We start from the raw sequence: 13,351 nt of genomic DNA on the forward strand, positions 1-13,351 counted from the left end.
GAAATGCTTATCTGTCTGCTGCGGCTTAGTTTTGAAACTTTTCTACACTTCGTCTTGTTTGGGGCCATTCCAGCTTACAACACAGTTGCACTGTGTGTGTGTGTGTGTGTGTGTGTGTGTGTGTGTGTGTGTGCGTGTGCGTGTGTGCGCGTCAGTAAAACAGATGTCTGCCCCTGCCATTCACCCTTGCTGTGTTAACATACTGGAGAGGCTAAGTGCAGATTTTGAGCACTGTGATGAAACTTGTTGCCCTGTTGGAGCCAACTAGTTAGTTGCACATGTTCTGTTGAGTAATTGATGTAGAAATATCTGCCATTTTAAAGGCAAGGATGACTTGCTGGACCATCTTTTCATTACGCAAACTCTTGAACCCTGTTTGTCCATGGTAGCATTTTTGCTGCCCATATGTTTGCAATCCAGCCAGTAGTTTAGTGTTGTAGAAAGGAAGGACTGGAGAAGTCTGTCACTGTGTGGTTGTTAATCAAATCAAATCATATTTTATTTTGTCACATACACATGGTTAGCAGATGTTAACGCGAGTGTAGCGAAATGCTTGTGCTTCTAGTTCCGACCGTGCAGTAATATCTAACAAGTAATCTTTCAATTTCACAACTACCTTTTACACACAAGTGTAAAGGAATGAATAAGAATATGTACATATAATATAGGGATGAGCGATAGCCGAAAGATATAGGCAAGATGCAGTAGATGGTATAGAGTACAGTATATACATATGAGATGAGTAATGTAGGGTATGTAAACATATAAAGTGCCATTGTTTAAAGTGACTAGTGATACATTTATTACATCACATTTTTTATTATTAAAGTGGCTTGAGATTTGAGTTAGTATGTTGGCAGCAGCCACTCAATGTTAGTGATGGCTGTTTAACAGTCTGATGGCCTTGAGATAGAAGCTGTTTTTCAGTCTCTCGGTCCCAGCTTTGATGCACCTGTACTGACTTCGCCTTCTGGATGATAGCAGGGTGAACAGGCAATGGCTCGGGTTGTTGTTGTCCTTGATGATCTTTATGGCCTTCCTGTGACAATGGGTGGTGTAGGTGTCCTGGAGGGCAGCTAGTTTGCCCTCCGGGGATGCGTTGTGCAGACCTCAATACCCTCTGGAGAGCCTTACGGTTGTGGGCGGCGCAGTTGCCATACCAGGTGGTGATGCAGCCCAACAGAATGCTCTCGATTGTGCATCTGTAAAAGTTAGTGTTTCTGGTGATGAGACAAATTTCTTCAGCCTCCTGAGGCACTGTTTCGCCTTCTTCACCACGCTGTCTGTGTGGGTGGACCATTTCAATTTGTCTGTGATGTGTATGCCGAGGAACTTAAAACTTTCCACCTTCTCCACTACTGTCCCATCGATGTGGATAGGGGGGTGCTCCCTCTGCTGTTTCCTGAAGTCCACGATCATCTCCTTTGTTTTGTTGACGTTGAGTGTGAGGTTATTTTCCTGACACCACACTCCGAGGGGCCTCACCTCCCTGTAGGCCGTCTCGTCGTTGTTGGTAATCAAGCCTACCATTGTAGTGTCGTCTGCATACTTGATGATTGAGTTGGAGGCGTGCATGGCCACGCAGTCATGGGTGAACAGGGAGTACAGGAGAAGGCTGAGAACGCACCCTTGTTGGTCTCCAGTGTTTAGGATCAGTGGGGTGGAGATGTTGTTTCCTACCCCCACCACCTGGGGGCGTCCTGTCAGAAAGCCCAGGACCCAGTTGCACAGGGCGGGGTCGAGACCCAGGGTCTCGAGCTTAATGACGAGTTTGGAGGTTACTATGGAGTTAAATACTGAGCTTGGGTTAGGGCAGTGTGATTGCGATTGCGTTGTCTGTGGACCTATTGGGGCGGGAAGCAAATTGGAGTGGGTCCGGTAGGGTGGAGGTGATATGATCCTTGACTAGTCTCTCAAAGCACTTTATGATGACGGAAGTGAGTGCTACGGGGCGACAGCCTTAGCTTTCTTGGGAACAGGAACAATGGTGGCCCTCTTGAAGCAGGTGGGCACAGCAGACTGCGATAGGGATTGATTGAATTTGTCTGTAAACACACCAGCAAGCTGGTCTGCGCATGCTCTGTGGACGCGGCTAGGGATGCCGTCTGGGTTAACACGAGGGTTAACACGTTTAAATGTTTTACTCACGTTGGCTGCGGTGAAGGAGAGCCTGCAGGTTTTGGTAGTGGGCCATGTTGGTGGCACTGTATTGTCCTCAAAGCGAGCAAAGAAGTTGTTTAGTTTGTCTGGGAGCAAGACATCGGGCCCGTGGCGGGACTGGTGTTCTTTTTGTAGTCTGTGAATTACTGTAGACCCTGCCACATACCTCTCGTGTCTGAGACGTTAAATTGCGACTACTTTGTCTCTATGCTGATGCTTAGCTTGTTTGATTGCCTTGCGGAGGGAATAGCTACACTGTTTGTTTTCACTCATGTTTCCGGTCACCTTGCCCTGATTTAAAAGCAGTGGTTCGCGCATTCAGTTTTGCGCTAATGCTGCCATCAATCCACGGTTTCTGGTTGGGGATTGATGCACTTTCTAATAAACTCGCTCACAGAATCAGCGTATACATCAATGTTGTTGTTAGACGCTATCCGAAACATATCCCAGTCCACATGATCGGAGCAATCTTGACACGTGGAATCAGATTGGTCGGACCAGCGTTGAACAGACCTGAGCACGGACGTTTCCTGTTTTTAGTTTCTGTCTATAGGCTGGGAGCAACAAAATGGAGTCAAAGATAGATGCTCATTTGTCTTTGGATACAGTGAGTCGTAACTTAACTATGAAACAGTCTGCCAGAGTGATTCCTCATGAAACCAGGACAACAAAATACCGCAATTTTGAGGATATTCACTATATTTTATCAATAGAATGGTCTTTTTGAAGGAAGGATTGGTGACATATTTGACATTTTGTATCTAAAAGCATAATTGAGAAATATTTAATCAAAGTTGGAATATTTATGACATTTGGGCCTTACCCAGGCCTCGAAGACGCAAATTAAGGTAATATAAAAAACTGCAGTATTTGTTTGTATGTATGAAAGTGATCGAGCCAGAATGATAGAGGGGTACTTTTGACAGTACTAGGGTCTGTACCAGGAAGTCCTTTCACTGGCTGGTGTGGAGGTGGAGGATGCCTGGGCATGTCCACAACACACAGACCGCCAGGCCTTGTGACGCTTTCCCGTTGTCTCTAGAGCAGAATGCATGCTCTGTCAAATTCTTTGCATTGGAGTGTCCATTGTTTGTGTGTGTGAGCTGCGACGTATGAGAGCGAGAAAATTGAATGACTGTTTTTCATAGCCTAGTCTACACCTCTATGTGTTGTTCATCACACATGTTTGCCCTGGTTTGGTTTCTCAATGATACTAGTTTAGTTTCCGTGGGTGTCTTTTTACCAGGTTATGTCGACAGTATAACGTACGTAAAATATAACATGTTGTATGCGACATCTTGTCCCCTCAGAACATTTGCATTAAAAAATCTGTTTCGTGTTAGCAGTTCTACGTCTTGTGTTGTTGGTGTGGAGCGTGATGAGGGTTTGTGTTTTAGACACTTATGTAGGGCTTACATGCAGGTTATGACCTGTAATATCTTGTTTTTCTACAGGACGCATGGGTCTGAACTTCCACCACCCCGGAGCAGAGCACATTACGCCATTAAACAGTGAGTAGTATTTCAGAACATACAATAGGCTACGTTTCTCTTTGTAAATCCCTCTGTATGTTATTATGGATGTACGTGTTTGTGCTTTAACTGTGGCGTTCGGTTTGACAGGCAAAGTGTTGCTTCTCTGTTGTATGGAAACTGGCAATAAGAAACCTATTCCGAAGTAGTGTTGTCATGAACACACCTATGCAGGATGCCTCAGGATATGCCATAGGGTTGAGGCAGGGATCGCCACAGGGCCCATGCCCATACACAGCAGGGCACAGATGCCTTCCCTTGCTAATCCCACCTCGCACCCCAAGTGTTAAACCCAGCATGGGAGCTATCTCTCAGCGCAGAGCTGGGGGGAAACCACAGCGACGACCCCTGAATACCGGTTCTAAAAATATCCGACCTGTAACACTAGATTACCCCCCTCCCCCTTTTTGGTCTCTGAGAGAGATTTTGTTTTTCATAATTCGTGTCACTTTGTCTCCCTTCGTCCAGTTTTTTCTCTCTCTCTTTTCCCTCCGAGTTAGAAAGTGAGTTGGCAAAAGTCTCTTCCTTTCAGCGTTGTCAAAACTTCAGTGAGAGGAGAGCGGATTGGGGTGTCCATGGTGACTGGTGTAGCTCGGCTCAAGACATCTGGGAGTGTTAGTCGAGCCTTGGGTCATGATCATTAGGCACCAAATGAGAGAGAGAACTGACTAAAACGGGGAGGGCTACATGGACTTGTCCAATAAAAAAAATTCTCATTTTTGTTTAACATTGCAAAAGGTTTTTAAACTTTTTCGGTTGCGTGGCCTTAGGAACACGATTGTGGTTTCTCCTCACTCGCCTGGTTGGGGATGCCAGCAGGGGAAGCAGTGAGAAAAGAGAGGAAATGATGATGGATGGAAAAGGAGAAGATATCCAACAAGGCTTATAGTAACTAGTTTTACTGCTGTCACAGCTTGACAACACTGTGCTGTCTGTTTTCTCTTCAACTTGTTATTTTCATCATCAGTCCTTTGGAAAACACATTTCAAATAGATGTTAAACTGCTGTTCTGGAGGGTTTAACTTAAGCACAGATCTCAGATCTGCACGGAGCTCTGGAAACTGTCATAATTGACCCTCGCAGCTGTAGTCTCCAATGTCAACACTGCTTTAGATGTGAGGAAAGCTGGTTAACGTTAGTCTACTCTTCGTCTCTCCATTGTCTCAGCTGTATGAAGCCTTGTAGCCGAGAATCTGTCTGACACATTCTCTCATTTTCCACTGATTTTTGTGGCTGAGATGGAGGATGGAACCGTAAGGCCTACAACATTGATTTATGGTTGAAGATGAACTGATAGCTTAGGAGAAGTGTAAGGGCCGAGCAGATCAGTTTTAATAACTGCTCGTCTCTGTACAACAGTGCCCTGAAGCTGTGCAGACATAACAAACACAAACGCTCCTCAGGCCGGACGATCTTCCAGTCATCCCTTCAAAAATCTCCTCTCTGACACTCACGTGTTAGTATATGCTTATTTCTGTTCCTCCCTCACGCTCATCCTCCTCGTCTTTATTCTCCCTCGCCACAGTGACTGACAGTTTCCCCAACAGCACTTACTAGTCCACACTAGATCAGTGGGTTCCACCCTTCTACCATTTTCGCCTTGTTGCTAGGTGCCTTTGTCTCTCCTAAGGCCCTGACAGTGGGAGAATAAAACGGAGAACGTTGGTCTGAACAACTGTGCTCTGGTGAGACGAGCCAGAGTTTTAATGAAACCCAGTAAGAGAAAAGGCCTGGGTACAATGTCAAGAGCTGGGGGGTGGGTGGGGGGAAAGGGCACCAGCACAATGGAAAGCCCCATGTTGGTTTTTAGGAGAAGACTGTGTTCTCTGTGACACTTGACTGTAAGAAGGTCTGTTTGGGGATGTATTACCAGGAGCCCCTCCTCACTGTCTACTGGCATTAACGTTATAGACTCTATTTGCCTCTTGTAGGCTTTTTTCTCAGCCACAGCAAGGCTCCTATTCAGGCATGTTGGGTGCGTTCAAGGAAGTTTTTTTTTTTGTTGTTGACATGTAACGTGTGAAAACGCACCCACACCAAATGACACATGGGGCGGCAGGGTAGCCTAGTGGTTAGAGTGTTGGACTAGTAACCGGAAGGTTGCGAGTTCAAACCCCCGAGCTGACAAGGTACAAATCTGTCGTTCTGCCCCTGAACAGGCAGTTAACCCACTGTTCCCAGGCCGTCATTGAAAATAAGAATTTGTTCTTAACTGACTTGCCTGGTTAAATAAAGGTAAAATAAATAAAAATAAATAAACATTTGTTGTGGGCTTTCATGTAAGTCCTTTTGCTACTGTGTTTCCTAAACCTTAGATAACACGTCAAAGGTTTGTTCTGAAAGCCCACGAACACCGTAACTAATGAAATGGATAGACAGGGCACAAAGGCTTATCTCTGTCTGCTGTACCTTTTATTTGCATGCTCACTAAATTGAAATCTGCCAGCCAACCCTATCACATGAGACTCAGGATGGCACTTCCATGGCTCCATCCACAGGGCAGCTTGGAGTGGAAATGTCCCACTGTATAGACTCTGTTTCACTAGTTCAGGATAATGACTCATGACATCTGTCTGTCTATGCATGTCGCTTTATCAACCACATTCATACAGATTGACGCTGGGCAGAAAGGAAAGTAAATGTGAGCTAGGTAGTAGTCCGTGTTTATTGCCTGATTATAATCTGCATAATATGATTGTCATTGCTCTGTTATTGCAGGTGAATATTTCTCAGTAGTAAGGCGTATTATAACATCGCTCATCCTACTCTAGTCTAGTCTAGCCCAGGAGTAGCAGGTTTCCTGTGGGCTACTGCCAGCTAACCCATAATGAAGCCTTGTTTGCCTCCATCGCTGATGATTAGGTGTGGCCGTCTGTGGTTTCACTGTTGCCTTGGTGATGTTCTGCCTGGTTGTCTTCCCACAAAACCCATGTCTCTGTCCCTCTCCTTTCCATACCCCTCTGTCTCTCTCTCCCTCCATCTCTCCCTCCCTCTCCCACTGTTCACAAGCAGCCAGGAGCTATGGCCGCAGAAGAGGTAACTTTTGGAATTTTACTGTGTTTCTGCTTGCCAAAATGAATAGGATGCACGAGCACAATTGCTTGTCTGTCCGTACGGACGTGTCTCTTTCCAGGGCTGAGGGTTCTAGTGTGAAGTCACATGATCTGCCTTCGTCTGTGCCGTGATTGGATGAAATCATATTCATTTGCACACTTTTTTTTTGTTTTGACGTTATTGCATTTAATGAAGTTGGGGAGAGGTGGATGATTACAGTACATTCGGAAAGTATTCAGACTCCTTGACTTTTTTCACTTTTTGTTACGTTATAGCCTTATTATAAAATGGATTAAGAAAAATATACACACAGTAAAAACAAAGCAAAAACAGGTTTTTATATATTTTAGCATATGTATTTAAAAAAAATCACATTTACATAAGTATTCAGACCCTTTACTCAGTACTTTGTTGAAGCACCTTCGTCAGCGATTACAGCCTCACTGTCATGTTGGACGGGGAGCGTCGCTGCACAGATATTTTCAGGTCTCTCCAGAGATGATTGATTGGGTTCAAGTCTGGGCTCTGGCTGGGCCGCTCATGGACATTCAGAGGCTTGTCCCGAAGACACTCCTGCATTGTCTTGACTGTGTGATTAGGGTTATTGTCCTGTTGGAAGGTGAACCGTCACCCCAGTCTGAGGTCCTGAGCGCTCTGGAGTAGGTTTTCATCAAGAATCTCTCTGTACTTTGCTCCGTTCATCTTTCTCTCGATCCTGACTAGTCTCCCAGTCCCTGCTGCTGAAAAACATCCCCACGGCATGATTTTGCCACCACCATGCTTCACTGTAGGGATGGTGCCAGGTTTCCTACAGACCTGATGAGAATCTTGTTTCTCATGGTCTGAGAGTCCTTTAGGTGCCTTTTGCAAACTCCAAGTGAGCTGTCATGTGCCTTTTACTGAGTGGCTTCCATCTCTAACATAAAAGCCTGATTGGTGGAGTGCTGCAGAGATGGTTGTCTTTCTGGAAGGTTATCCTATCTCCACAGTGGAACTCTGGAGCTCTGTCAGAGTGACCTCCCTGACCAAGGCCCTTCTCCCCCAATTGCTCCGTGGTTCCAAGCTTCTTCCATTTAAGAATGAGGGAGGCCACTGTGTTGTTGCGGAATTTCAATGCTGCAGACATTTTTTTTGTACCCTTCCCCAGATCTGTGTCTCGACACAATCCTGTCTCGGAGCTCTATGGACAGTTCCTTCAAACTCATGACTTGGTTTTTGCTCTGACATGCGCTGTCAACTGTGGGACCTTATATAGACAGGTGTGTGCCTTTACAAATCATGTCCAACCAATGAATTTACCACAGGTGGACTCTAATCAAGTTGTAGAAACATCTCAAGGATGATCAATGGAAACAGGTGTCACGGTTTTCTAGGTGTGAAGGAGAGTCGGACCAAAATGCGGCGTGTCTATTGCAATCCATGTTTAATGAAGAAACACACTAAACACAAACACTACCAAAACAATAAACTTAACGAAAACCGAAACAGCCTATACTTGTGTATCCTAACACAGAAACAATGACATCAGGACACTAAGGACAATCACCCACGACAAACTCAAAGAATATGGCTGCCTAAATATGGTTCCCAATCAGAGACAACGATAAACACCTGCCTCTGATTGAGAACCACTTCAGACAGCCATAGACTTAGCTAGAACACCCCACTAGCTACAATCCCCATACATACCACCTACAAAAACCCATGCCACACCCTGGCCTGACCAAATAAATAAAGATAAACACAAAATACTTCGACCAGGGTGTGACAGAACCCCCCCCTAAGGTGCGGACTCCCGAACGCACCTCAAAACAATAGGGAGGGTCCGGGTGGGCGTCTGTCCATGGTGGCGGCTCCGGCGCGGGATGTGGACCCCACTCAATCAATGTCTTAGTCCCCTCTCCTCGCGTCCCTGGATAGTCCACCCTCGCTGCCGACCATGGCCTAGTAGTCCTCACCCAGAACCCCACTGGACTGAGGAGCAGCTCGGGACTGAGGGGCAGCTCGGGACTGAGGCAGCTCGGGACTGAGGGGAAGCTCAGGCAGGTTGATGAATCTACCAGATCCTGGCTGGCTGGCAGATCCTGGCCGACTGGCAGATCTGGAAGAGTCTGGCCGACTGGCAGATCTGGAAGAGTCTGGCCGACTGGCAGATCTGGAAGAGTCTGGCCGACTGGCAGATCTGGAAGAGTCTGGCCGACTGGCAGATCTGGAAGAGTCTGGCCGACTGGCAGATCTGGAAGAGTCTGGCCGACTGGCAGATCTGGAAGAGTCTGGCCGACTGGCAGATCTGGAAGAGTCTGGCCGACTGGCAGATCTGGAAGAGTCTGGCCGACTGGCAGATCTGGAAGAGTCTGGTCGACTGGCAGATCTGGAAGAGTCTGGTCGACTGGCAGATCTGGAAGAGTCTGGTCGACTGGCAGATCTGGAAGAGTCTGGTCGACTGGCAGATCTGGAAGAGTCTGGTCGACTGGCAGCTCTGGCTGCTCCATGCTGACTGGCTGCTCCATGATGACTGGCAGCTCCATAACGACTGGCAGCTCTGGCTGCTCCATGCTGACTGGCTGCTCCATGCTGACTGGCGGCTCTGGCTGCTCCATACTGACTGGCAGCTCCATGCCGACTGGCAGCTCTGGCTGCTCCATGCTGACTGGCTGCTCCATGCTGACTGGCGGCCCTGGCTGCTCCATGCTAACTGGCAGCTCTGGCGGCTCCTTGCAGACTGGCAGCTCTGGCGGCTCCTTGCAGACTGGCAGCTTTAGCAGCATCCTGCAGACAGGCAGCTCTGGCGGCTCCTTGCAGACTGGCAGCTCCATGCAGACTGACAGCTCCTTGCAGGCTGGCAGCTCCTTGCAGGCTGGCAGCTCCTTGCAGACTGGCAGCTCTTTGCAGACTGGCAGCTCCTTGCAGACTGGCAGCTCCTTGCAGACTGGCAGCTCCTTGCAGACTGGCAGCTCCTTGCAGACTGGCAGCTCTGGCTGCTCCTTGCAAACTGACAGCTCGGGCTGCTTCATGCAGACGGACAGCTCAGGCTGCTCCATGCAGACTGACATCTCAGGCTGCTCCATGCAGACTGACAGCTCCTTGCAGGCTGGCAGCTCCTTGCAGGCTGGCAGCTCCTTGCAGGCTGGCAGCTCCTTGCAGACTGGCAGCTCCTTGCAGACTGGCAGCTTTAGCGGCATCCTGCAGACAGGCAGCTCTGGCGGCTCCTTGCAGACTGGCAGCTCCATGCAGACTGGCAGCTCCTTGCAGGCTGGCAGCTCCTTGCAGACTGGCAGCTCTTTGCAGACTGCCAGCTCTTTGCAGACTGGCTGCTCCTTGCAGACTGGCAGCTCCTTGCAGACTGGCAGCTCCTTGCAGACTGGCAGCTCTGGCTGCTTCATGTAGACTGACAGTTCTGGCTGCTCCTTGCAAACTGACAGCTCGGGCTGCTTCATGCAGACGGACAGCTCAGGCTGCTCCATGCAGACTGACAGCTCAGGCTGCTCCATGCAGACTGACAGCTCAGGCTGCTCCATGCAGACTGACAGCTCCTTGCAGGCTGGCAGCTCCTTGCAGACTGGCAGCTCCTTGCAGACTGGCAGCTCCTTGCAGACTGGCAGCTCCTTGCAGGCTGGCAGCTCCTTGCAGACTGGCAGCTCCTTGCAGGCTGGCAGCTCCTTGCAGACTGGCAGCTCATTGCAGACTGGCAGCTCGGGCTGCTTCATGCAGACTGGCAGTTCTGGCTGCGCTGAACAGGCGGGAGACTCCGACAGCGCAGGAGAGGAGAGAGGCTCCGGCTGCGCTGAACAGGCGGGAGACTCCGGCAGCGCAGGAGAGTAGAAAGGCTCTGGCTGCGCTGAACAGTCGGGAGACTCCGATAGCGCAGTAGAGAAGAGAGGCTCTGGCTGCGCTGAACAGGCGGAAGACTCCGATAGCGCATGAGATGAGAGAGGCTCTGGCTGCGCTGAACAGGCGAGGCGCACTGTAGGCCTGATGCGTAGTGCTGGCACAGGACGTGCAAGGCTAGGGATGGGCACAGGAGGCCTGATGCGTGAGACTGGAACCAACTTCACCAGCCGACTAAAACGGACCTCAGGACGAGTATGGAGCGCTAACCCAGGTGCCATCAAATCCCTGACATGTTCCGTCAGGCGAATTCTATGCAAAATGCACCAACACAGCAACTCCCTCATTTCTCTCTCCTCCAATTTCCCCATTAACTCCTTCACAGTCTCTGTTTCACTCACCTCCAACACCGGCTCTGGTTCTGGTCTCCTCCTTGGCTCCTCACGATAAACAGGGAGAGTTGGCTCAGGTCTGGCTCCTGACTCTGCCACACTCTCCCTGAGCCCCCCCCCCCCCCCCAAGATATTTTTGGGGCTGACTATGGGGCCTCCGTCCGCGCCGCCTTGCTTGCTTCGCAAACTCCATTCTCCTATATCCTTCCGCGCACTGCTCCATCGAATCCCAGGCGGGCTCCGGCACTCTCCCTGGGTCGGCCGCCCACCTGTCGATCTCCTCCCAAGTCGTATACTCCATACTGTACTCCTCTTTGGGCTGCTCCTGTTGTTTCTTCTCCCGCTGCACCTTTGGGCGGCTACACTCCCCTGGTTTAGCCCAGGGTCCTCTCCCGTCGAGGATTTCCTCCCATGTCCAGAAATCCTTATTGCGCATCTCCTCGCGCTGCTCCTGCCTGTTGACACGCTGCTTGGTCCTTTTGTGGTGGGTGATTCTGTCACGGTTTTCTAGGTGTGAAGGAGAGTCGGACCAAAATGCGGCGTGTCTATTGCAATCCATGTTTAATGAAGAAACACACTAAACACAAACACTACCAAAACAATAAACTTAACGAAAACCGAAACAGCCTATACTTGTGTATCCTAACAATGACATCAGGACACTAAGGACAATCACCCACGACAAACTCAAAGAATATGGCTGCCTAAATATGGTTCCCAATCAGAGACAACGATAAACACCTGCCTCTGATTGAGAACCACTTCAGACAGCCATAGACTTAGCTAGAACACCCCACTAGCTACAATCCCCATACATACCACCTACAAAAACCCATGCCACACCCTGGCCTGACCAAATAAATAAAGATAAACACAAAATACTTCGACCAGGGTGTGACAACAGGATGCACCTGAGCTCAATTTTGAGTCTCATAGCAAAGTGTCTGAATACTTATGTAATTAAGGTATTTATTATTATAATTTTTGAATAAATTTGCCAGAATTTGTCATTTTGGGGTATTGAGGATTTAAAAAAATAAAAAAATAATCAATTTTAGAATGCGGCTGTAACCTAACAAAATGTGGGGAAGGGGTCTGAATTCTTACTGAATGCACTGTACTTCTGAATTTTGTATCCAAAACCTTTGTTTTCTCTCTAGTATTCTGAGTCGTTGCGCTAAGCCTGATTTTATATGGTATAGGCATCTGTATTGGCTACTACTTGTGTATTATTAATGAATTGACATGTATAGAACCAAGTCCATTTGGAGCTGTTTAAAAATACATGTTTTTTTACAAGGTATCATCAAAACATTGAAGAACACTGACTCAGAAACTATTTATGTCCTGAATAGAAGGAATGGATGCTGCAGACATGCTCTTCTCTGATTTGGAGTGTTCAACTAATTCCTATTTTCTCACTGAGGAAAACCCTGGTAACATTTGAAACTTTGTTGTATCTAAGAATTATAGGACTTTTAAGTCTGGCTGTTGGCAGTTCATTAGTCCACTTGTAGATGGCGCGCTTATGACTCAGCGATCAAATCGGACGGTTGTTATCCTTGTCAGTCCTCCTGTATTTGTCTATACCTGTGTGCCTGTTAGCATGGGAAGTAAAACATATTTGTACAGTAGCCTACGCCTAACCAGAGGCCTCTAACATGGTCTACCTCCAGATCGTAGATACATGCAGCTCCATTCAGTCAGTACACAGTCTTCTTTGCTCTCACCTGTAAGAGGTAATCTACTGCTGTGGCAAATGGTCCGCCGTCTTGCCCGCCATCCCTCTTGCGCTCTCCACCCCTTGTTCCTATTGCCTGCAGGAACAAGGCTCTGAAGGACTCTGTTTTTTTTTTCTGGGTCAAAATGGGACTTAAATGGTGGGTGTGGCAGAGGTGCCGGATTGGCCGCAATGACAAAATGTTGCCGTTTTTTTAAAAGCTAATTTCCTGCAATTCTACAAATTTTGCCATGAGGCTGAGAGAAAAATGTGCAGTTTTATTATGCAATCCTTCAAATTTTGCTATGGCTTATGCTATCTGAGTGACTCAAACGTAACAAAATTGTTTATTGTTTATTTATTCTTTACTTTTTGTATATAGGTGACCTGAAAAAAAAAAACAGGTGTCTCGCCCGAGGAGGGCAGGCAGGCCCACAATGTTTGACGAATGCAGCAGCATGATGGTGATTTGACCTTCCTCTGTAAGGAGACTGCTAATTGTTACCAGTTATAATAACACCATCTCTCTCTTTCTCTCTCTCTTTCATATCCTCCCTGTCTTCTCTTCTGTTCTGTGCCCTTTTCTTCTCCCTCGCTCTTCTCCCTGTTATCTTTGCTTGTTCTCTCTTTCCCTCTCAATCCCCCCGGCCCTCTCTCTCGCTCCC

At 47.9% G+C, this 13,351-nt stretch overlaps 1 protein-coding gene across 7 annotated transcripts in view; it reads left to right on the forward strand.

The window, feature by feature from the left end:
• LOC110526678 (cytoplasmic polyadenylation element-binding protein 3) overlaps window positions 1-13,351 on the forward strand; it is a 64,826-nt gene that overhangs the window by 33,530 nt on the left and 17,945 nt on the right. For 4 of the 7 annotated variants that reach the window (XM_021607830.3, XM_021607846.3, XM_090237044.1 and 1 more), the window contains 2 exons: window positions 3,615-3,671; window positions 6,705-6,728. In XM_021607830.3, coding sequence (XP_021463505.2) covers window positions 3,615-3,671; window positions 6,705-6,728 — 81 coding nt within the window. The remainder of the gene's footprint in view (window positions 1-3,614; window positions 3,672-6,704; window positions 6,729-13,351) is intronic. The other 3 variants (XM_021607839.3, XM_090237047.1, XM_090237061.1) reach the window with 1 other exon arrangement.

Source organism: Oncorhynchus mykiss, chromosome 1 (genome assembly GCF_057628025.1).
Source record: "Oncorhynchus mykiss isolate SJ-2025 chromosome 1, ASM5762802v1, whole genome shotgun sequence".
NCBI lineage: Eukaryota > Metazoa > Chordata > Actinopteri > Salmoniformes > Salmonidae > Oncorhynchus > Oncorhynchus mykiss.